General features: G+C 63.1%; 1 protein-coding gene across 1 annotated transcript in view; it reads right to left on the reverse strand.

The window, feature by feature from the left end:
• The window catches only part of LOC117645986, a 33,994-nt gene extending 10,025 nt beyond the window's left edge, over window positions 1–23,969 (reverse strand). Inside the window, exons 1-2 of the mRNA XM_034386588.1 lie at window positions 23,709–23,969; window positions 22,070–22,168 (exon numbers count right to left, since the gene is read on the reverse strand). Of these exons, the coding sequence (XP_034242479.1) occupies window positions 22,070–22,168; window positions 23,709–23,969 (360 nt within the window). The remainder of the gene's footprint in view (window positions 1–22,069; window positions 22,169–23,708) is intronic.
• Window positions 23,970–25,180: the final 1,211 nt, after the last annotated feature.

Genomic DNA, 25,180 nt, shown 5'->3' on the forward strand with positions numbered 1-25,180 from the left:
ATCGCGGGGCGCGCGGCGGCGGCGTGACAGGAGGCACGCGTCGACGCGGCGCCCCGCGAGGCCGCGAGGCCGTGATGCAGCGCGCCGCGGCGGGGGATCGACGGCCACTTATTCACACCGCGGCGTCGTGGACGCGGCCGACGCGGCCGACGCGGCACTGCATGTGACCGAGCCAGTGAAAGTGGGAATGTGTCGCGCCGCGCCGTGAACCCGCCGCCGCCACCCGCGGGGGCACCGGCCTGCCTCTGGCCTGCCTCTGGCCGCACACCAGCTGCACCAGCGCCAGCTGCACCAGCTGCATGATGCACGCGCCACGCAGCAGACTCATCCCGAGAGTCGTTGTCGTCGCTCTGGCTCTCTCGCACTCATGGGGCGTCCCGTGTGGGTGCGACGGAGACAGCGCGGCGAATACGACTCTCGGACTCAGTCTGCTGCTCTCCCGCGCACGCCGCGCACGCCGGCGTGACAAGGTACCGGGCCTACCCCGCGCCGCGGGCCGATTCCGAACAGTGCTTTCGTCGCTCTTCTGTCTCTCTCTCACTCTCGTGGGGTGCTCCGGAAGGGTGCGAGAGAGACAGCCTCGTGCGGAATCAGTCGGCTGCTGTGCCCACCTGCATGCAGGCTGCAGCCTCTGGCTACTGGCACCGACACTGTGTGTTGGCTGCTATGCATGCTCAGGGGAGACGGCGCGCAGTTTCTGATGAAAATACTGCGCACACACACACACACACACACACACACACACACACACACACACACACACACACACCTACACACACACACACACACACACACACACACACACACACACACACACACACACACACACACACACACAAACGCACGCACACGCGGCGAAAGTGCAGTGCGCTTTTCCCCGCCTCCATTCCGACGCAGGGCACGACGAAAACGACGCGGCGGCCTCATGGCGGCGACGCGATACGAGTCCTTTCGTCTCGTCTGGTCTGACTATCCCTCCGAGAGCCGCGTGATGCAGGACTGCGGCACTGCGGCACTGCACCGTAAAACGGATAATGACAGAGTGCCTGGCGGCCTGGCGGCCCCAAGCGTTACCCTGGCCTGCTCGGCCTGCTCGGCCACCGCCACGCGTGGCGCGCCTCGCCGATCAGTGTGCTGAAGCGTCGGCAGGCCGGAATGACTTAGTCAAGAGGATGATAGTCGGGTTGGCGGCCCAGCACCTCGCCGAGCACCTCGCCGAGCACCTCGCCGAGCACCTCGCCGAGCACCTCGCCGAGCACCTCGCCGAGCACCTCGCCGAGCACCTCGCCGAGCACCTCGCCGAGCACCTCGCCGAGCACCTCGCCGAGCACCTCGCCGCGCACAGAGCCACGGCTTAAAAAGCTTGGCCTCTGCAAGTCCCGTTGTCGTTTGGCCGATGCCGCCTCAAGGAGGGCACACTGTCGGTCGGGGTGAGTGGCAGAGAGAGTCCCGCCGCCAAAGGGGAAACCGCCTTCCAGTTTTCTTCAAATTTAGTTGGAAATAATTAATTTTTGCTCTGCCTATTTTCTGGAAAGCGTCTACTCGTGGGCAGGGAGCGCGGGGAAAGGATCGGACCGAGTCTGGAAAGGTCTCCGCGAGGAACAGCCGCTCGACAGGCAGCCGCGGCTTGGCGTGCCGGTGGCGTGCCCACTGCAAGGGATCGAATCGCGCCGCGTGCAAGACGAGTGCAGCTAAAACGAGCTGAACGCGGCGGCGGCGCGGGGATTCGAACCAGGGTAATTAAGAGGTGTAGGGGCGATCGTCCGATCTGGAGCAAATAAGCGCCTGCCTCGCGTGTCATTTATCTCCTTTCCCGTATCTGCGCGGCGCTGCCAGCGCTGCTGCCGCTAGTGCGGGAATGCCGGGGCTGTTTGCATGCCGCCGGCCTGTCCGTCCGTCCGCCCGTCCGGGAGGGACGCTCCTTGCTTCTCATTCGCGGAGACGTCGCCTCGCTGTCGCCGCGTCGCCGCGGAATGGGCAATGGCCGCGAGCACGGTGTAGAGAGACCTAACCTAACCTAACCTAACCAGTCTCTCTACACCGTGGCCGCGAGCGAGGCGAGGCGGTCGGTGGTCCGCGGCCCCGCGCACAGTGGGCCAGAAGACCGGTGGAGGCGGCCAAAACTCAAGACGCGTTTTGAGCTCCAGAGTCGCTAAATGGGACTCGAACCGAACATGTGACCCCACCAATGTATTGCTCTCCGAACGAGGAATCCATTGGTGGGGTCACACGTTCGGTTCGAGTCCCATTTAGCGACTCTGGAGCTCAAAACGCGTCTCGAGTTTTGGCCGCCTCCACCGGTCTTCTGGCCCACTGTGCCGCGGCCCCGCGGGCACAGGCCGCCGCCGCGCCGAGATGGAATCTCAGGTGGTAAAAGGAAAACACGAAAACCGATATCCGACCGTTTCACTCCGTTTCCACGACGCATTAAGAGCCGGCGGGACTGTCACATTAAATGCGTGTGGCAACAACCAGGACAGAGGTGGAAAAAAGGCTTTTTTTCAACGACCCGCTCGTTCGAGGTCGAGGATTATTGAAATTACGATCCGAGTCGGCCCGTCGTCGAGATCCCCTTCTTTTTTAATGCGCGTGTCATTTGTGAAGCAATGGGAATGCAAAATGGTGGCTGGATGCTGGATTGGTGGTCCGCAAATGGGTGACGTTTTTGTCCAGGGGTATCATTTTCCGGCCGGCCAGCCAGGCCCAGTGAGAACGCCGACACCTTGAAGGAGGTCTAGGTTCCGGACAGACGTAGCCCCGCCCCGCCGAACCCACAACCGCCGCGGCAGCCACGGGGATAGTGAGCCAAAACGGCGAAAACGCCAAGTCGCTGAAAGTTAAATGATATCGCGCGCGACTCGCTCAAGGCCTCCGGGCCCTCCGAGCTCAGCTATCCGATTGCCACGGCGCTGTAACCTCTAATCTGGCCGAACTCGACCCGGCCGGCCGGCGCGCCCGGAGCCGCCCGGAGCCCGGAGGACGCCCTGCCCCTGCTGCCCGCGGCTACATCCTTTCCGGGACGAGTCGACCGGAATGCCACCGTGATACGTGGGGCCTGGTCGGCCGGCCCGCTAAGTAGCCGCCCTAGCCTGGCCTGGGCCGCCGGGGCCCCTTTCACCGATTCCTGAAAACAAGTTCCCTTGGCGCCGCTCCACGCGCTGACGCGCTCCAGGCTTCGGCTCCACACGTCCGCTGTCGCGTGTCGGTCGCCCAGGTCCTCTACGGCCTCCAGGACCTGCTCCAGGTTGGGGGCAACGGGACGTGCCGCGGCGAGGCGCAGCGCGCTGCACCGTCGCTGTCTCTCTCGCACTCCCCAGGGGCACCCCGTCGGTGCGAGAGAGACAGCACAGCGGTTCGCCGGGCAGGGCTGCGCCGTGCCAGGGCGCTGCTCTAGGTCAAGGTGACCCTGCAGGAGGCCTTGAGGGCACTCTGTGCGGTGGCGTACCGGCAGCCCGGATGGGGCAGTGCCAGGGCGGGGCCGGGGCGGGGCCAGGCGAGGGGGTAAACACTTCAAGAAATCGTGTACAGACTACTCGGTATTACGCTGTATTACGGGTGTATTACACGTGTATTACGGCCCTAAAATGCCCAAATTTGGCACATTTGACCCAAAAATGGTATTACGATCACGTGTATTACGCGTAATACACGGTTTTTGTGTACAGGGTATTACGGTAGTGGTTACCCCCTCGGGGCCGGGGCGGGGCCAGGGTGGGGCCGCCTAGCCTGCCCACCAGTTTCCCCGGAAGGATGCTTGCCTTTGCCTCAAAGTCGATGCAAATCGGCCGCCATTTTCCCGCAGCAAAAACCTAGTTAGCCTACTTAACCCGCGGGATGTGCTAATTGCTTGTGGAAAGTAAACCTGGAGCGGCTGCTGCGGCCTGGCGGCCTGGCGGGCTGCTGCCGAACAGTGCTTTCGTCGCTCTGTTACTCTCTCGCACTCATGGAGCACGTCGCGTAGCGTCGCGTAGCGTACAGGAGGGAGAGAGACAGAGCGCTGTGCGGAATGAGCCAGCTGGCGGCGGTCCCGTCCGGTACGGCCCGCCGTGGCCCCGTGGCCCCTGCCCTGCTCCGCGCGGGGCCGCGGCCCGCGGGGACCATACGCGAGATTAGACGCCGCTCGCTCCCGCAGCGCTCCAGTTTCGGCGCGGTGTTCGCGGAAGTACCCGCCAGAGCACGCCAGGGCACGCCAGGGCGTCCACAAAGGCCCGGTGGGAGGGGCGCGCATACAATGCGCTCTTACACACACGTGCGTGCGTGTGTGAGTGAGAGAGTACACTTGTACACACACGCGCGCACACGCATACGTGCGGGCAGGTGCCGTTATGGCATTTAGCCGGCGAACAGTGCTGTAAACCGCTGTTAATCATGCACCGGATGTTGCTTACAAACGCTCGCGGTCATCACCACCACGACCACGGCGGCGTGCGCGGCGTTTGGGTGGTGAGAAGGGGAGCAAGCGTTTCCCAGGCGTTGGGCGGCGTAGCAGGGCGCAGCGGGCTGACCCGCCACCCCGCCCGGGATCAAACGCCGGCGATCCTCTTTTTTCGTTGTTGTATTTTTGATCGGCGGGCCGCCCCGGCTGCATTCCGGGCTCTGCTTGTCAACCTCGGTTCCCATGATGTCCATCATAAATCTGGATAATCTGGGCCTTTGTGTTCCGGTGACAAATCATATTGTTCGGGCCGAGCGGCGCGGGAGGCGCGGACGGCACCTCCCTAAAGAGCCGCTCAAGGCCCTGCTGGCCCTGCTGCTGTCCGCTGTCAATGCGCCCCGGTCGATCAGTCAGCTCGTCAAGAAGAGCCTCGCCGCCCAGCGGAGCGGAGCCAAGCGGAGCGCGCCGCCATCATACTGGGACGACTTGGAGACGAGTGCCCCGCAGGCTGCCTCCGAGTAGTGCTTCGTCGCCCTGTCTCTCTCGCACCCCTACGGGACCCTACGGGACGCGCCGCGAGAGCGAGGGAGGCAGAGCACTGTTCGGCTCCAGCCAGCTGCACAAGCCTTTCCCTGATTGCTCTAACCTTCCGCCGTGCCCTGCACGCCGTGCCCCCTCCAAAAAAAAACCTCAAGAAATGATGACGAATTACGAAAGCAACAAACGGCGCGGATATTTCCCACAGCGACTCGCCGACAAGCCGCGGCGTGGGCGAGGCCAGGCGAGGCCAGGCGAGGCCGAGGAGGCAGCGCTGGCCGTGGCTGTGACAGCCGTGTCCGAGGCCGCGTCCGAGGCCGCGTCCGAGGCCGTGTCAGCTGAATGGACGTGCGTCCCGACGGGCTTTCGTCCTTATCGCCGAGTCCTTTCCCCGATCTACGAAACAATTGATTAATTACGCTCCCAGGACCGGTTTGGGAGGCGCTGCCCGGCGCATTGTCCATAAGGCCAGGAATGCATGGAAAAGAAAAGAAAGTTAATCGGTTTTAATTGAAGTGGTGAGTCAGCGCGCCGAGCTCCTGTCTCCGCGCGCTTTTTTTTCTCTCTTCTCCCGTTTCCGCTGTGAGCTGCGGTGGAAGCTTCCCCCAAACACACCGCATTACCCAGGTTCAACAAATGAAAACAATTTGTTTCATTTACTTTAATGTTTATCGCCGGAATTCCCGTCGGAGGGGCTGGGGCGGACTGGAGGCCCTGCGCTTCCTCGAACCGGCCGGCCAATATGACCAACAAGAAGTACGTAGTCCTGGCCGGGCGCGCCGTGCGAGGGGCACTGCAGGGACTGCAGGGGCACTGTGGGAGCCGCGCGCCGTGCGTCGCCCCAGCCGGCCCGGCCCGGCCGGCCATTGTCGGGCGGAACGGAACGGGACGGGACGGAGTGCATGCGAAAAACGCTCTGAATCGGGATGGGGTCGCCGAGGCCGGCCAAGCCACCGGCCGAGCCATCGGCCGAGCCGTTGGACCGTGCTTGTGCGAGCACGGCCTTCTAGCGCTCGACGCGGTGGTGCTGCTGGTCCTCGACAGCGCCATCCTCGCGCGGCGCAGCACAGTGGGCCAGAAGTCGGTGGAGGCGGCCAAAACTCTGGACGCGTTTTGAGCTCAAGACGAGGGGTTACCCACTCCGGGAATCGTGTGTACACTCAGTCCGGGAATCGTTCGTAATTTGCTCAAAATTTTATCGAAAATCTTAAAAGTTTCAATGGAGAGGGATATGTAATAGACACAAAACACTCAAAAGCTAAGAAAAATCTTCAAAAACCTCTCCTTTTATGCAAGATTTGTTCAGGAATCGCGGGAATCCGGAATCGTGTGTACGCCCAAGTACCGAGTGGGTAACCCCTCGGCTCAAGAGTCGCTAAATGGGACTCGAACCGAACGTGTGACCCCACCAATGGATTGCTCTCCGAACGAGGAATCCATTGGTGGGGTCACACGTTCGGTTCGAGTCCCATTTAGCGACTCTGGAGCTCAAACCGCGTCTAGACTTTTGGCCGCCTCCACCGGCTTCTGGCGCACTGTGCGCAGGGCATGCAGCAGGGGCGGCATGCCAGCCCGGCCGTTCCCACACACAAATGGTGCAGTATAACAGTGCGGCCCCGCTAAAAGCTAAAGGCGCCGGCGCGCTAGCACAGGCCGCCCCAGCTTTTTCCGGCTCCTGGAAGGAACAAGAAACCGGCCACCTAATCGTTAAATAAACTGGCGTCATTATTGTTTGTGGCCGCGGGGCCGCAACAATGTGACGCGAGGGAAGGCCCCGCGAGGGAAGGCGCGTGGGCGCGCTCTAGACTCGGGAGCGTGTTCTTGTCTTCCTCCAATTGAAGGCAGCAGACTGAATCTGAGAGGCGTTTTCGTCGTTCTGTCTCCCTCGCGCCCATGCGGGACGCGCCGTGAGTGCGACAGAGACAGAGTGACGAGAAATGCGGTTCGGCCGCGGCCGCGCTGTGTTTATGGCACCCCGCGACCGCCGCGGCGCCACGCCCCCGACCCGGCCGGCCGACCCGCGGGGAGCGCCGAGCAGCGCCGACGCGGTGCTGAGGCTTTGTGAGTCCAGCGGCCCCCGCACTCGCCATTGCCGCCATGCAAATGATGAGAGTGTTCTGTCAATGCCCCCTTCTCATCAAGGGTAATTAATTTTTTCCCTGCTAGAGGGCGCTGCCTTCGCCCCAGTAAATCCACTTGACCGCGATTCAGCGTCTAACGTGGTAATGACCGCCTGCTCCTCTGCCTGTTTCGTCTACCAGTGCCGCCGCTGCTGCCGCGGGAGCAGGCGTCGCGTTGCTCGCGTTCCCACCGGCCCGTTGCTGCCCGTTGCTCGTTGCAGGCGGAGTCCCGCGGTCCCGTCCCGCATTCGGCGGGGGGAGGGGAGGGGTCAACGGGGAAGAAGCAGCCACAGCAGGCAGGCACCGCCACTCGAACCAAGGCATGCCGATGTGCCGAAAAATACGCCTCCCGATTCGAACGCTTCTGATTTGCAATCGGACTGCCTGCAACGCTTCCTCCAGCTCGCGAGCGTTTCACTAGCCAACAGAGTCTGCGGAGACCGGCGGGGACCCTCGCCGAACCAAAATGGAAACGAAACGCGGCATGGCTGCGCGGCGCCGCGGCCCCGGCGGCGACAGCGGCCAGCCACCGAGCACGGCCGCGGACTTGGACGGGGACTTGGACGCGGACCGGAGGCTGGACGAGGTGCTGATGCTTTTTTACGGCCCCGCGGTTTAATTGCCACCTCGCTGACCCTAATGTCGTCGAGTATCCGCCGGGCCGCCGGGCCGCTGGACCGCGGCGTCCCCGCCGGCTACGGCCACTCCAGCGCCTCCTGCCTGCCTGCAGACCTAAGGTCTCTCTCGCACCTATTCGGCAATCCCCATGAGTGCGAGAGAGACAGAGCGACGAAAACGACTCTCGGAATCAGTCCACAGCCTGCCTGGCTGCCTGACGCCTCTTTCAGCGGCTGGCAACAACACTTTAGCGCGGGTAAACGGGTAGCGGTGGGGCTTCTATCAATAAATCGGCCCGCCCGATTGGAGCCTTCTCATATGAAATGCATAAAAAGCATTCGGATTAACGACGTGCCAGTTTGTATGGTAATGCCGCTCGGTCTGTGCGGCCCGCGGCGATGCGGCGGTGGCGGGGCCCGGCCTACGCGGTGGTCTCACCAAAGTCGCGCGGATAACTTAATTCGTTCTGTTCCAGGGTGGCCGCCGTGGCCGCGAACCCCGCCCGCGGATGTCCGCGTCCCGCGTCCAGTGGACAACCCGCTAGCCGCCTTGCAGCCGCGCGGCCCGCAAGCAGCACGCTGGCGCCCGTCAACAACGACAACCCCGTGCTGCAGGTGGTGACGCGGCTGTCGCGCTGGCCTGCGCTTCAAACCGCTTCCCGCCCCACGGCGGCGACGCTCCAGCAGCCGCAGCGCTGACCACAAAGCCACTCCACTCCAATTAACATTCCGCCAGAGTCGCAACAGAGCTTTCCTATTCTTCGCAGCGGAGGCTTCGCTTGCTTTGCTACTTCGCCAGCGAGGCACACAGCGGCGAGGCAACAACCACCGTGCGGCGCTAAGCCCTCGGAAAACTGTGCCGCGCAGCGTCGGCGGGGCTGCGGAGCCTCGCCTGCCCCGGGCATTCAAGTCTCCAACTGCGGGGACGGGTCACTCCGCAATCGGAACTACAGAGCGGAGCCCGAATGGAGAGCCAGTCCTTTTCCTATCATTTTCAATTCCAGTTTTATTCCTGCTCAAACCAAAAGTCAGGCCTGAATGAATTAATGGAGCCCCACTGACCCTTGAATAAACGGCCGCACTGACCCTCGGAATCTCCTCCCTTTGGAGGAGCTGGATGCCGTACATGCAAAATCCGGGCGGAAAGCTCACCCCTTTCCCCTCGGCAGCGCGTCGGTCCCGAAAAAGTGACGGCCGTGCCGTGCCGTGCCGTGCCGTGCCGTGCCGTGCCGTGCCGTGCCGTGCCGGGCCGGGCCGTGCCGTGCCGTGCCGTGCCGTGCCGGGCCGTGCCGTGCCGGGCCGTGCCGGGCCGTGCCGTGCCGTGCCGTGCCGGGCCGTGCCGTGCCGGGCCGTGCCGGGCCGTGCCGTGCCGTGCCGTGCCGTGCCGTGCCGTGCCGTGCTGGGCCGTTCGGGCCGGATCACGACCGCGAGACGTGTGGCCCGCACAGCCCGCACCGCGCGGCACGGGCCCGTGTCGGTGATTTCACTGCATTATCCCGACAATGGCCTCACCTTTGGCCTGCTCTGCCTGCCATGCCCCGCCCCAGCCCGCCGGACCGTGGCCCGCTCTGCATCAAGAATCGTACGTTTTGCAGACGGGGCGAAAAAAGAGCAGAAGAAAGAAGGGCGTGTGCATATTTTGGAGCTCGGCGGGCTCGGCCACCCTGCTGCCTTGCTTCGCTTGCTTCGTGCCGACGAGCGCCGCCAGCGCGCCCTCCCAAGCCACACGACACGTTGCTCTAGCAGAGACACGCCGGCGATCCTATCGACACGACTCGTGTCGGCCGCTCGGCCCGGACAAGAGCACTTGTAACGGAGGTTGACAGTGGCCGGGCCCGCCCTGCCCCGCCGGCGGAGAAGCTGGTGCGGCCGAGAGCGCAGCGTCGCAGACTGTGAGACCTCAGGACCCTCGTTCGAAAACTGGTATGTTGCATCCCCAGATATTTTTCCGGTGAGGGTTCAAACAGCGCGCGAGGTAGGCAGCGCACAGCGCGCGCTTCGGATCGTAGCGTGCCACAGTGGGCCAGAAGACCGGTGGAGGCGGCCAAAACTCGAGACGCTTTTTGAGCTCTAGAGTCGCTAAATGGGACTCGAACCGAACATGTGACCCCACCAATGGATTGCTCTCCGAACGAGGATCCATTGGTGGGGTCACACGTTCGGTTCGAGTCCCATTTAGCGACTCTGGAGCTCAAAACGCGTCTAGAGTTTTGGCCGCCTCCACCGGTCTTCTGGCCCACTGTGCGTGCGCGTCCGTCTCTGTCGCTCTCGCTGTTGCTCTCTCTCGCTCGCTCGCTGTCGGCCAGCTAATCGAGTCGGTGTCAATACGCCAATAGCGGGCTCCGCCGGGCTCCGCGGGGCGCCCATGCCGGGCCTCACCAATCTGGCTGCGATCTGCGGGGCGCGGGGCAGGCCTCCACTTGTCACCGGCCGCGCCGCCCCACCCCGCCCCACCCCGCCACTCTCTAGCCAGAGACAGCGCCAACGGGGCCCGGCCTGGCAGGGGCCCGGCACGGACCCCTCCACCCCTGGTGACACGGCCGCGAATCGACATGCAAGCGTACGGCACGCCGCGCGCAGCGCCATCTAGCGGGACCGGCGTGTAACTCGTCGGGTGGCGATGATAAAAGTGTCCAGGAGAAAGCGCCATCATTGCCCCAGTGCCAAAGAATAAATTCTGCGACAACTGCAGCAGCGCCGCCAGTGCGCTGCAGCGCGCGGGGGGATTACACTCCTTCTTCCCAGCCAGCCCTGCAGCAGACTGCCTCCGAGAGTCGCTTTCTCGTCTCACTTGCACTCATGGGGCGCCCCGTACAGGCATGAGAGAGACAGAGTTACAGAAATGACTCTCGGAATCAGTTTACTGTGGCTGTGGCCGTGGTTGCGCTGGCCTAGCGGTGTCAAATGAACCACTGCGCGGTCGCGGACTCGCGGACTCGTGGACGCCCTTGGCGCGCAAATGCGATTATCCCGCGAGCACGACGAGGGAAACAAATCCGGGAGCCGCGCGCGTGACATAGTGTGTGTGTGTGTGCGTGCGGCCACGTCATGTCCGTGTGTGCCCGTGCCATGTCCATGTGTGTGTGGGTGTGTGGGTGTGTGACATGGCTCGGCTCCAGCCGCACAGCGCAGATCACTCATACGAGGAAAGTGTGGTGGACGGCGACGGCGGCTTCGTTTGGTTTTCTTCCGAGGCCGTTAAGCCCGACCCAACTGCCCGGCGCGGCGTGCCTCGCGCGTCCAGCCACTGGCAGCCAATGCGACGAGAACGACTTTCGGGATCAGTCTCTCTCGCACTCATGGGGCGTTCCGTTTAGGCGCGAGAGAGACGGGGCGACGAAAACGGCTCTCGGCATCAAGGGCGGCACCGTGGTCGTGGTGGTGGCGGCGTGGCGGCGCGGTGCCAACCATAGCGGATACGAATCTCTGCGTCCAGACCCGGCCTGACGAGTCAGCATAGCCCAGCATAGCCAGCCTAGACAAAACGGAGCGGGGACAAAGCCCGCCCCTTGACCCCCGCTGGCCGGCCATAGTGCTGGCCGTGCTGGCCGCCCCGCGCAGCTGTTCGGGACGTGGCCATTTTCGGCGGCCTTTGACGGGAGGAACCCGTGGCGCCGCGGAAAACGCGCGCCTCGTGTAAGCCCGCCGAGTAGGGCCACAGCGTGGCCACCCGCCCACGCGGCGCCCCGTCGCGACGCCCGCACCGCCCGCACCGCCCGCACGCCGCGAGGTGGACACGCCGGGTCCGGGTCACGGGTCACGGAGGCTGAAAAAAGTGTGTGGGGGCGCGGTCCCGCCGCGCTCTATTTCAGCCAAATGGGCGGCACGGCACGCCACGCCTCGCCACGTGAGCGGCCGCCGTCACTCAGGGCGTTTTGGCGGGCCGCGGATCGGGCGCGACAATCTGTTGGCACACCGGGCCAGTCCGGGCCGTTGCTGTTATGGGTGGCCTTAAGCCTTGCCGGCGTCGGCGGGGCCCTGGTGGTCGGCGGGGCGCTCTCTCGGCGGGGCCCTCGGTCGGCCGGTCGTTCCCGGCTCGGCTCGGTGCGGCGCAAATCAGGTGATTGAGATTAATGCCCGGCCGGGCTGGGGTGCGCCATTGTCGCCAAGTCACCTCGACGGCGGGCATCACGAGCACCGCGCCACACGGGCCGATCCGACGCCGCGCCTAGCCGGCCCAGCAGTCCCAATCCCCGATGCAGCCCGCGATAAATCAGCGCGCTCTGACGCCGTCAGGCCGACGGGCAGGCCGTCGGGCAGGCCGCCGCGACGCCGGGCGACGCCGATGTCGACATCGTCGAGCTGGGTGTGCTTTTTCCGATCGACGCGGACAAAAACACGGCCATCTCGTTCGGACGGCACGCTCGCTCTCTCCCTCCCTTTCTGTCTCCCTCGGTGCGCGGTGCACAGCAGTGCCGCAGCAGTGCGCGGCAGTGCATGTGTCCGGCGGTGTCGGGTGCGGCCACTGTAGGGGCCACTGCGGCCGCGGCGCTACCCGGCCTGGCCATGCCTGGGGCTGCCCTGGGCCCGCCCGGCCGTGGTGTGTGTTTCGCGCGCTTTCTCCGCGCTGCGTGAGCGTTGCACGCTGCATCTGCTGGGCCGCTGGCCGCTGGGCGTGGCTGGCGTGGCACCAGGACGGGGCACTGCTTGGCTGGCTTGGCGGCGCCGCGCGTGTCGCGTTGCCTCGCTGCCGGTCCCGTTGGCCGGCTGGCCGCGCCGCGGTGCGACGACCATCGCGGTGATTAAGACGCCGCCTGACTTTCGCCGGTCGGAATAATGAAAGGCTAATTGTAGGGGATGGACGCCCCGCCGAAGCTATGACGGGCCGGGCCGGGCCGGGGTCAACAAGATAAATAGAGGAACTGCACTGAGTCGCTGTGACTAACGAGGGCGAATCTCCGCCCCGCCGCCAATGAAAGGCGAAACAAAGGAAGTGAAAAAAGGAAAAGGCAGGCAAAAAACAAAAACAAGAGGGACGAGACAACGAGCCGCGGCGCCACCGGAGCGCGTAATTCAGTTTGCCAGTGTGCCCAGCCCAAGTCGCTGGCCTTTGGCCTTGCCTTTGGCCGCCTTTGGCTGGCCCGGCCCGCGGCCCGGTGTGTAATCTCCGGCCGGCCGGAATCGAACGCAACACTAGAGGGAGGAGAGCGGAGACGGCGCGGACTTTTAAACTGCCGCCATAAACCGCGCCGGATTCAATCACCGCCTTCTTCTCCTCGATGAATGCCCCGCGGTGGGCGCGCGGGGCCAAGGCGGGCCAAGGTGCGCTGGGCGACTCGCAGTGACGCCGCATCCGCCACGGTCGTGGGTTCGAGTCCCAGTGCCGCCCCGCCGCGGCCGTCGGGCCCCGGGACACACTACAATGATTTTCTCATCTCCACTTGCCAGTCGGACCGCGGCGTCTCGGGTGTCTCCTCCGCCTCGCCGGAGAGCGCGCCGCGCCGCCGCGGTGCGGGTTCCGAGAAGCCAGCCTCGACACCTCCAACAGAGGGGTCTTGTCGGGCCGGGCGGAACGGGACCCGTTGCTTTGATTGGGAGCGCCTCGCGCCTCGTCCCGACGGTCCTGGGGTCCTGGCGGCCCGCCTGGGTGTCCTTCCAGTCCTTCCCGACGCCGAGGGCCCCGCCGGCCCGCCCACGCGCCGCCGTCCACACCGCGGGCCTCGATGGGCACCGCCCGGCGCAGCACAGTGGGCCAGAAGGCCGCTCGCGGCGGCCAACACTCAAGACGTGTTTTGAGCTCCAGAGTCGCTAAATGGGACTCGAACCGAACGTGTGACGAGGGGTGAACACTCAGCGTTCTAGTGTACACATGAGTACATGAGTACGCGTGAGTACACCTTGCTTTACTCATAAATTTCACATTTGTAAACGTTTCAAGGCTTTATTTAGCGTTTTAAACGGCACTCAACGCCAAATCGGTCGAAAAACTTGTGAATTTTGCCCTTTTTAAACTTGTGAGTACACAGTAAATGTCTTACGGTGAAAGGCTGCACCAACATAATATGGTGGAGATTTTCTCCAAAATACCAACGAAATTCGTGAAAATCTCCATAAGGTACAGTGAATTCTCAATGGTATGTTACGAAGTCAGCTGCACCACCATAATGTGGAACATTTTCACCATAATATGGAGAATCTTCACTGTAGAACATTTAGAGTGTACACTGAGTACGGGCAAATTTGTACACGAGTACACTAGTGATCCACCCCTCAACGTGTGACCCCACCATTGGCCTGCTCTCCGAACGAGGAATCCATTGGTGGGGTCACACGTCCGGTTCGAGTCCCATTTAGCGACTCTGGAGCTCAAAACGCGTCTAGAGTTTTGGCCGGCTCCACCGGTCTTCTGGCCCACTGTGCGCAGCCTGCTCGGCGCGGTACGGCGCGGTAGCGTGGCGGCCAAACAGCCGCCAATCACGCCGAGTATCACTTCGTCGCGTTGTCGCGCTGTCTCTGTCGCACTCGCGGGTCGCCCCGTCAGGTGCGAGAGAGACAGAGCGACGAAACGCCCCTCCGAAATCAGCCGGCAGCCGGCACATGCTAAACAAGCGATTTCCATCGCGGCAGGCTGCGCCTGGGCTGCGCCACGCACGCCGCGCCCCCGTCGGGCCCGTGGGGCCCATGGTGGGGCCCCAGGACCAAGAGCGAGAGCAGTTCGGCGCGGTGGTCGCGTGCACGGCGTCACGGCGTCGGGTCCTTCGCGCCCCGAGACCCCGAGCCGATGCCATCGAAAGTGGCCAGCGGGCGCAGCTTGTGTTGACAGGACCGGGTCACCGGGAGGCGAGCCCCACTCGGCCCCACTCGGCCCCACTTAGCCCCACTAGTTCCGCTACGGCCTGCCGGCTATCTCGCGGGTCCCGAGGGTCCTGCCTGCACACCGATTCCGAGAGTCGTTTTTCGTCGCCCCGCCTCCCTCGCACTCTCGGGGCGAGCCTTGTGGGTGCGAGAGAGACAGAGACATGGCTGGTCCTGCGGCGTCGCGGGGCGTGGCCCTATCCATCGCCTCGGATCATGACCTCGCCGCGCCGCGCCTCGCCGTGGTGGCCAACAACTCAAAGTCGGCGGGGCAGGGCGGTTGGGAGGAAATTTCATTTCGGATGGCGCAGAGTTATCGCGCCGTACATCTCGCAATTATTGAAACGGCGCACCGACAAAAAATTAAAATGGGGGAAGGTTTATGGTGTAGTGGTCCGCGACGACGTACGATGACGAGGTGCTGGGCCGGGCCCTCGGCCGAGCGAAGGGCCGAGCCCAGCCGCGTGGCGCATCGCATCGCAGCGGCCGGGCCACGGCTAGGCCCTTTGTATGCGCTACGGCAGCATATTGCCTGGCCTGCACGTGAATAATTAAAAAGTCTGCCTCCTTTGCATCAAGTCTGGAAACACAGCAAACACGCTTTCGTCCGCATGCCTCGGCGTCTTCGCCATCCGCAGCTTCTCCGACTCTCCGACCGCACGCGGGAGGGGCCGGCACGGCGTCGAGGTGGGAAGCGGCGGTCCGGCGGGGCGGGGCGGGACCTCGTGCTTCTATGCCTGCATCATGTAGCGGCTGACGGCTGGCGACGGGGGTCCGAGTCAGACGTCCAGGGGGGCCCAGTGTCATCCCGATGACGCACGACGGCAGCAGTGCGAGGAGATAGAGTTAGGGGCACAGTCAGAAACAACGTTACAGCATAAAACCGCCCAAGAAAGTTCTGCTGTTTTTATTTGGAGGTCGAAGTGGTTGCGTGTTTCGTTTTTCGACGCCAAAAGGCACGGTCCAGTGCAGCAGGGCGTGGCGCGCCTAAGGCCAGCACGCGGTCGTGGCCACGCAGTGCCGGCGAGGCGGGGCGGCCTCTGTGGGTGACACAGATCTGGCCGAGGTGCAGCAGCTGCCCGCCCTCCCTCCCGCTCATTGCAAACGCCATAAGTCCGCAGGCCGAACACGCTCCCAAGGCGTGGTGCTGCGCGGCGCGAGTTCAGCCACTGCAGTGCGGGTCCGAGGTCAGCAGGGACGCAGGACCGGGCAGGACGCAGGCCTGGGCGACAACAGCACGGCCCCCATAGTGCGGGGAATAACGTCAATAAGAGGCGTTTATCTTCAAAATATGATCGAAACGATTTTCAAACGGGAATCGGTAGTTTAGACGGCCCTGATGAGAACTGGCTATGGAGACATTCCGCCAACTCGCCGGAACAGGGTGAAAAACGGGTTGCCTACCTACAGGCGAAAAATTTATAATTTGGGAACAAGAAGTCGCATCGAACCCGTTCAAGCGGCGGAGTGTTCAGACACACAGGGAGAAGCTTCATTTAAATTGGCGCGCTTAAATCTTGAGAATTGTGGCGTCCACAGCAAAAAATGTGTTTCTAGTTTCTATAATTGCAGTTATTTGAACTTTTTGCTTACACACCGTACAAATATTTTTGTACCACGAGATGCGCTGTTCTCTTGCCCGTCCGTGGAGTGTTCCGGATCGCAAATAGGAGCAATGGTTCTCGATCTACAGCGATTTGAGTGCCGCGCGGCGGCAGTTCCGCCGCTCTGCCGACGCGCTCGCCTGGCCGGCCGCGGCCGGTGGCGGCAGGCGGCTGCAATGGAGCGGACCGGCCACGACGGTTTTCCTCCGGAAAAGCACCCTAAATTTTAAGATATCAATTTGAAATTTGGCAGGGGGGTCACTCACTGACTCCACCATCGAGTCGCCTATAGAGACATGCTGCCAGGCGGGTTGCCTACTTCCAGGGGCACTTGACGGGAAATGGGCGATTTTGACTGCTTTTCCCTCGGAAAACCTTCTACCAAGTGGAATCCCAAAATGTGCGCTGTTTTGTCAGCTTTCCATCGAGTGGTCTGCGGCATTGCTCGCCCTAGCGAGGCCCACAGCGCAACGTTCAAAGCGCCGCGAGGTGCGCGGTTACAGGTGCTGGCGGGGTCGCGCATCCTGAGCCGGGAGCGTTGGTTGGCTCCCTCGCAACCGTCGCAACCGTCTGTCATAGTAGACTATCCCTACACTTAAAAATGGGAAAAGCACCTAATCTCTAGATTGTATGCGTGTATTTGAACCGTATTTCGAACGGTTCGATCATCCACGCCACGGGCCCCAAGCCTTTGAACGCTGCTACTCGAGACCGGCCCTGTCTTCTCATAGTCTCTGCGTCGGGAAATTATTTAGTCGTGTTCACCACCCAATACTATAGCATGGCGGTCAAAGAGTGGCCCGTCCTTGCCATAGTACTCGCAAGGCGCTAAAAAGTTGTGCGCTACACTGGAGTAAAATGCCCTGTGACTTCAACGGCATTGCGCCGTGCAACCGCGAAGAAGTCGATGGCCGGCTTCTGTTATACACGTCGCGGACGCAGACGTGTCACGGGGCTGCAGCAAGGTGATGGTTCGGACAGTGGACAACCGAAGTCCTTGTGCTGGCAGTCCTCTTTCCGTCACATTATATTTGATAGAACTATGTGCATAACTGGGCAAAATCCTGTGTTGGTATCATCTTGTGGCGCTGTCGGCTCCCATGGACACCCACAGCTCCTCGATGCCCTGAATGTGACGGAAAGAGGACTGCCAGCACAAGGACCTTGGTGTCCACAGTCCGAACCATCACCTTGCTGCAGCCCCGTGACACGTCTGCGTCCGCGACGTGTATAACAGAAGCCGGCCATCGGCTTCTTCGCGGTTGCACGGCGCAATGCCGTTGAAGTCACAGGACATTTTACTCCAGTGTAGCGCACAACTTTTTAGCGCCTTGCGGGTACTATGGCAAGGACGGGCCACTCTTTGACCGCCATGCTATAGTATTGGGTGGTGAACACGACTAAATAATTTCCCGACGCAGAGTCGATGAGAAGACAGGGCCGGTCTCGAGTAGCAGCGTTCAAAGGCTTGGGGCCCGTGGCGTGGATGATCGAACCGTTCGAAATACGGTTCAAATACACGCATACAATCTAGAGATTAGGTGCTTTTCCCATTTTTAAGTGTAGGGATAGTCTACTATGACAGACGGTTGCGACGGTTGCGAGGGAGCCAACCAACGCTCCCGGCTCAGGATGCGCGACCCCGCCAGCACCTGTAACCGCGCACCTCGCGGCGCTTTGAACGTTGCGCTGTGGGCCTCGCTAGGGCGAGCAATGCCGCAGACCACTCGATGGAAAGCTGACAAAACAGCGCACATTTTGGGATTCCACTTGGTAGAAGGTTTTCCGAGGGAAAAGCAGTCAAAATCGCCCATTTCCCGTCAAGTGCCCCTGGAAGTAGGCAACCCGCCTGGCAGCATGTCTCTATAGGCGACTCGATGGTGGAGTCAGTGAGTGACCCCCCTGCCAAATTTCAAATTGATATCTTAAAATTTAGGGTGCTTTTCCGGAGGAAAACCGTCGTGGCCGGTCCGCTCCATTGCAGCCGCCTGCCGCCACCGGCCGCGGCCGGCCAGGCGAGCGCGTCGGCAGAGCGGCGGAACTGCCGCCGCGCGGCACTCAAATCGCTGTAGATCGAGAACCATTGCTCCTATTTGCGATCCGGAACACTCCACGGACGGGCAAGAGAACAGCGCATCTCGTGGTACAAAAATATTTGTACGGTGTGTAAGCAAAAAGTTCAAATAACTGCAATTATAGAAACTAGAAACACATTTTTTGCTGTGGACGCCACAATTCTCAAGATTTAAGCGCGCCAATTTAATTGAAGCTTCTCCCTGTGTGTCTGAACACTCCGCCGCTTGAACGGGTTCGATGCGACTTCTTGTTCCCAAATTATAAATTTTTCGCCTGTAGGTAGGCAACCCGTTTTTCACCCTGTTCCGGCGAGTTGGCGGAATGTCTCCATAGCCAGTTCTCATCAGGGCCGTCTAAACTACCGATTCCCGTTTGAAAATCGTTTCGATCATATTTTGAAGATAAATGACGTTATTCCCCGCACTACCAACAACACGCGGCCGAATGCAGCGCGGCACAGCACGGCACGGCGGTGCGAATTCATTAAATTTGTCGTGGAGAGATTAGGACTGTGGGAAACAATTAGGACGCAAAGATTCCCAGCCTCACACCTCCGTCATTCCTTTTGCTGTTTCTCTCTCCGTCTGTCCCATTATTATGACCGTGACAGCCTCCTCGCGGGGCAGGCCGGGGCTGGCACTCGCCGAGCATTAGCACGGATTTAGAGAAAGAGAAGAAGAGAAAAACAAGGAAATGGAGGAAAAAATAAATAGAAAGACGAAAACGACACACGCGAAATCGGGAATGAAAGCTGTCGGTCCGGGCGACAGGCGACATGGGGTCCCGTAACGCTAGGAGTCGGCTAGGAGTCGTCCGCCTACATGTCGGTGCCAGACTGCCAGCGCCAATTCCACCGAACCCACCACACTGGCGCCGCGGGCGAGGCGGCCGGAGAGAGGCTATCTCTCTCCCTCATTGGGACGTGTCGGCCCCGAGAATTATGATTGGAGAAAGACTCGGATGGAATTCGATTTCGTTTTTCGTGCCCCGATCGCCCGATCCACCGATCCGACGGCATAACGACCACCGATTGCCGCCGCGGCCGTTTCCGATTCCAACTTTTCGGTGGGGCCAGTCGGCGCCAGTCGGCCGGCCGGCGAACCGACGGGCTGGCGGTCGGGATGGAAATCGGAGAGCCCTGGCAGGGGATGAAACCCGTAGCGACTCCTGCACTGAAAGAGATCGCCGCCGGCGGCAGAGGTGGGGAACGTCCCGCCTGGTTAGGGACGACCGGGACGACGGAAGCAACTTTTGAAAAGGGAATTAGAACCGCCACCGCGGCCCGAGCGTGACGCCCAGCATTGAGCGCGGCGGGGCCGGGCGGGGCCGCGCGCCGCGACGACGCAGCAGGAATTTGAATGAAAAAGTGCGCGCACGGCGGACAGTGCACGGACCGTGTCGGCGGAAAGGCAAACTGGATGCCTGCCACGCTGCGCCACGACGCGGCCGCGACGCTCACGGGAACAGACTGACAAATCGCGGTCGGCGGGCGGGCTGGCGGGCAGGCAGACGCGCGCGGCCTGGCGCGCACGGCCGCCCGGAACGGCATAGTTTATTGGCTGAGCGATAGCGAAGCCTGTTACCCCAGTGGGGTTGAAAAATTTTTCCTGTCTGTCTGTCTGTCTGTCTGTCTGTGTGTCTGTCTGTGTGTGTGTGTACACTACTCCTCCTGAACGGCTCGGCTGATCCAGCTGAGATTTTGCAGGCTTATTAGGTATGTCCTTGGCTCGGCACGCGCGAAATTTCACCATCCTAGCTCAACTGGTTTGGTTTTTAAAGCCGAAAAACACTTAAAAAACGACGAAAAATCGAGTTTTCTGTAGGCAAATTGCCTCTGTCTTGAAGAAAGGGGTCTGCGGGGCGGAGCCCCCCAGCCAGGACAAGTGAAAAAGCTGCAAGGGTCAAGATCGCGTTATCTGCAGATGAAGCAACTCCATCTAGAATGAAGGGGGGTCTGGGGGCGGAGACCCCCAGCATGCAACAAGTTAGGAAAATCGACTATGGAAAAGCCATTGCCTGCCGAAGGCAGGCTAGCGCCGCAGGCCAAGGTAGGTACGCCAGGCGCGGATTGGAGTAACAGGCAGCGAGACATCGCGAAGCCTGTTACGACAAGACGCGGTCTGGCGTAAACCCGAGGGGGTATGCACTCGCGTAATAGTCGGTTCACTCTATCTGTAATAGCACGCGTAATAATACGCGTAATAGTCAGGTAATAGCCGAAATTGTCAAAATTTTATCAATTTTGGTGTGTTTTAGGCCGTTTTTAGCTAAATTCCGATTGATTTGTGGCGTAATAGAGCGTAATAGCGTAATAGTCGGTACACAGGTTCAGAGAGCGCATACCCCCTCGCGTAAACCTACCTTGTAACGCCGTTTGAAGCCTCCTTCTCCACACCTCGCCGCGCAGCGCTGGCAGCGCGAGCAGCGCCAGGACCGGGATGTCGTCCGCGGGATGGCGGCCTAGGGCCGAGGCAGTCGGAAGCGGAACCAAGGGGAGGGAGAGAGAGAAAAAGAAAGAAGTCTGGTTTCTTTGCGTGTCCGCATTAATGAGGACGCCGCCAGTGCTGCCAATATGCCACGGCCAATAACTCTGTTCCGAGGCACTGCCACGGCACTGCCACGGCACTGTCGGCCGGGCCGGGCCGGGACGGGATGGCATGCCGCGAGCCCAGCGGAGCGGGGCGGCGCAAATTTATGCCGCGATCGCGCGGCACGCTGCCGCCGCGCCGGACCGCAAGACTGACGCCGGGAGTCGTTTTCGCCGCACTGTCTCTCTCGCGCCTATAGGGCACGCCACATGAGTGCGGGAGAGACAGGGCGCGAAAACGGCCGTCGAAATCAGTCCGCAGGCAGATGGGTAGTCCAGCCCGTCCGGGCTCCGGGCGGGCCTAGGGGCGGGCCTAGAGGCAGGCCTAGGGGCGGGCCTAGGGGCGGGCCTAGGGGCGGGCCTAGGGGCGGGCCTAGGGGCGGGCCTAGGGGCGGGCCTAGGGGCGGGCCTAGGGGCGGGCCTAGGGGCGGGCCTAGGGGCGGGCCTAGGGGCGGGCCTAGGGGCGGGCCTAGGGGCGGGCCTAGGGGCGGGCCTAGGGGCGGGCCTAGGGGCGGGCCTAGGGGCGGGCCTAGGGGCGGGCCTAGGGGCGGGCCTAGGGGCGGGCCTAGGGGCGGGCCTAGGGGCGGGCCTAGGGGCGGGCCTAGGGGCGGGCCTAGGGGCGGGCCTAGGGGCGGGCCTAGGGGCGGGCCTAGGGGCGGGCCTAGGGGCGGGCCTAGGGGCGGGCCTAGGGGCGGGCCTAGGGGCGGGCCTAGGGGCGGGCCTAGGGGCGGGCCCCGTGCCAAGAATCGGCGGGACGGTGAACGGAACCTCGCCGCCGGAGGACTCGACGGCGACCGGACGAACCGCCGTGGAGGCAGCCCGCCAGGCAAGGCACACTCGCGCGGCGGGCTGGCCTACCCGCCAGGCGGCCCGCTCGTCGAGCTCCACGCCGCGTCGCCGCGCCGCCGCGTCCGATGGCCGAACGTGATCACGCCGGACAAAGGTGGCGAACACCATCAAGACATTATTGTATTACGGGCCGTTTGCCCGCGGAGCCGCCCGAGGGGAAGGCCGGGACGTGCAGGACGACGGTCCAGGACTTGAGCCGCCGCGTGTTCACCGCGGCAGCACCGCGCGTCATCGCCGTCCCCTGGTTGAGGTGACTAGGCCCGCGTGGACCTGCGACACTACTTGTCAAGACAAACAATGCCCCTCCCTCTCTCCTTCCCCGCTCCTTCCTGGAGTCCTGCATCACGGCCAGCGCGGCCAGGAGCACGGGCACAATGGCCGGGACGGGTCAACTGGGGCGTGGTGGGGCGGGGCGGGGCGGGGCGGCCGGAGGGGGCTGGTCGCATTGTCGACGGCGACGTGTGCACACTGGCGTACGGGGCGTACGGTGTACTGGGTCGCTGACTCACCGAGTCCGTGGCGTTGACGCCGGCCCCCGCGATGATGAGCGCGGCCGCGACGTCGGCGTGGCCGGCCGAGGCGGAGAAGTGCAGCGCCGTGCGGCCCTCCTGCGACAAACACGCACTTCTGTGAGTCGGGCCGGCGGCAGGGTGCAGGGAGTCATGTCGTGCTGGGGGTGCACGCTGCGAGCCACGCTGCCAGAGCCGAGCCACGTCGGTCAAGGCCGCGGCGGGTTGCGGGTTCGACTCCGCCCGCGCACCGCGTTTTCGTGGGACCGTGCGTTGAAATCTCCGCGCAGCCATTCAATCCGCCTTGACCGCAAGGCACCTGTGCTGCAGCCACGCAACCGCGTTAGCGTGCCTGGCCCTGCCTGGCCCTGCCTGGCCCTGCCCGTTGCGTGCCTGTACTGCCAGTGCAGGTGCGAGTTGCGTGCCGGGCCAGGCCGGGGGAGTATCGTGTTGCCTACCTTGTGCCACCAGCCGGGGCGTTTTGCGCGCGCCCGCGCTCCAGTGCCCGCGTGGCGTGAGCGAGCGGGCAGGTGGACAGAGAGGCGGACAGCAAACAGACAGACAGACAGACAGACAGACAGACAGACAGACAGACAGACTCGGTGCATGAGGCAACCGAGCGGACGTGCGCATCGTGCAGGCTGCGTGCTGCGAGGCGCGCCGCGTGTCGGCCGGCCAGTGCGATTGCGCACCGCACGCATTTCGTTTGGACGGCCGATGCGGTCACTCGCATCACGCGCGGAAAAAGGCAATGCGTCGTCCGCGCCGAACGCACAAAAAAATTGCTTGTTTTTACTCCTGTTTCACGAAATTATTCATTTAAGGGAAAGGAAGGGGGTGGCGAAGGGGCCTTTCCCGCGGCTCGCTGCCTTAATTGGCCATAACTTGGCCATCGCGCGCGCACGGCGCCCCTACACGGCAATTTGCATGCCGGACAAAGTAATCATTCTTCATGGGATGGGAGCGAAGCGAAGCAAAGCGCGTGTGGCTAGGCGGCTGCAAGTGGCGGGCTGTGGCTGCGGGGCCGAGGCGGTTGGGGCGGTCGGGGCGGGCCGGGGGCACCGGCAGAGTCGGGGCGACGCACCGAGTGTGAAAGTAAAGAGGAAACCCGGAGCGGCGGAGCCCAGTCCACACCTGGCAGTCCGCAACGGCGGGGCCGGCCTGGCCAGGCCTGGCGGCGAGGCTCGCGGCGTTCGCACATCCTGCAGCAAACGGCCGCACGTCTAGCCTCGGAGCAGGGCGCGCTCGCCGCCGTGGCCGCGGCGTGCAACCGGAATGCGGGCAGTTTGTTATTTTTCCGCCGCAACGCTGCATCGCTGCGGGAGGACCTGCAGCAGGACGACCTTGGGCGGGCGAGGAGGGGGAGGGGGCAAGGGCCGGCTCGGCCAAGGCTCAGCCTGGGTGGTCTTCATGGCCCCCTTCTGGCCACGCCCCCGCCACGTCGAGGCCCTCTTCCTCGTCCTCGTCCTCCTGGACCGCACTATCCACATCCATCCCCACAGCGCGCCGCAGCGCCGCAGCGACGACGAATATAAACTTGAATTTCGGATCACGTATCTGGGGTTGAGTGGCTGCCTGGCTTGGCTGTCCTCTCCGCCACGGCCGCCGCGGCCGCGCGGGACAGTTCGGTCGTACGTACCTCATCTGGAAGCAGCTTGGCGCCCTCCCCGAGCAGGCGGACCACCTCCTGAAGGTCTCCCCTCGCCGCCGCGGCCCGTAGCTGCGCTGCGGGACTGGGCCCTCCTGCGGGGCCACCGATAGGGCCCCCCGAGGGGCCGGCGGCGTGGCCGAACGCCAGCCCCGGCTCTGGAGCCACCAGGGCGACGCCCGCCGGGGTCCCCGCCACTGGCCCCGTGGCAGGGCGGGCAGGGCGGGCAGCGCCTGGACTGGAGCTGGCCATGAGGCGTCCCGGGGACAGAGGGCGTCCTCATTGGATCAGCGGCACATCTGCAACAGCAACAAGTTCGTCAAGATCGCCTCATCCTTCAGCCTCTCTGTCTCTCTCTCTCTCTCTCTCTCTCTCTCTCTCTCTCTCTCTCTCTCTCTCTCTCTCTCTCTCTCTCTCTCTCCGTTTCTCCGGCCAGACAGTTTACAGCCCATTACGCCGCGCGTGCTAGCCGTGCTAGACGAACCGCCCTGGACAGGCTAAAGGACGCGCCGTATAAAACACCAAATAAAAACACGACCGGCGACCGGATCGAGTCGGATTCGCTTCGGTTTTCCTGTCCTGCTCGGGGCCCAGCAAGCTCATTCCGAGAGTCGATTCCGACGCTCTGTCTCCATCGCACCTGTACAGGACGCCCCGTGCGAGCGAGAGGGACGGGACGAGAGCGACTCTCAGTCAGCAGGCTGCCCGGCTGCCCAGGGCACTACACTGCACTGCGGAGGACGCGAAGGCGGCAGAGCGACGAGAGCGACTCTCAGTCAGCAGGCTGCCCGGCTGCCCAGGGCACTACACTGCACTGCGGAGGACGCGAAGGCGGCAGAGCGACGAGAGCGACTCTCAGTCAGCAGGCTGCCCGGCTGCCCAGGGCACTACACTGCACTGCGGAGGACGCGAAGGCGGCAGAGCGACGAGAGCGACTCTCAGTCAGCAGGCTGCCCGGCTGCCCAGGGCACTACACTGCACTGCGGAGGACGCGAAGGCGGCAGAGCGACGAGAGCGACTCTCAGTCAGCAGGCTGCCCGGCTGCCCAGGGCACTGCACTGCACTGCGGAGGACGCGAAGGCGGCAGAGCGACGAGAGCGACTCTCAGTCAGCAGGCTGCCCGGCTGCCCAGGGCACTACACTGCACTGCGGAGGACGCGAAGGCGGCAGAGCGACGAGAGCGACTCTCAGTCAGCAGGCTGCCCGGCTGCCCAGGGCACTACACTGCACTGCGGAGGACGCGAAGGCGGCAGAGCGACGAGAGCGACTCTCAGTCAGCAGGCTGCCCAGGGCACTACACTGCACTGCGGAGGACGCGAAGGCGGCAGAGCGACGAGAGCGACTCTCAGTCAGCAGGCTGCCCGGCTGCCCAGGGCACTACACTGCACTGCGGAGGACGCGAAGGCGGCAGAGCGACGAGAGCGACTCTCAGTCAGCAGGCTGCCCGGCTGCCCAGGGCACTG

Source organism: Thrips palmi, unplaced genomic scaffold, assembly GCF_012932325.1.
Source record: "Thrips palmi isolate BJ-2018 unplaced genomic scaffold, TpBJ-2018v1 HiC_scaffold_10, whole genome shotgun sequence".
In the NCBI taxonomy this organism is placed as follows: Eukaryota; Metazoa; Arthropoda; class Insecta; order Thysanoptera; family Thripidae; genus Thrips; species Thrips palmi.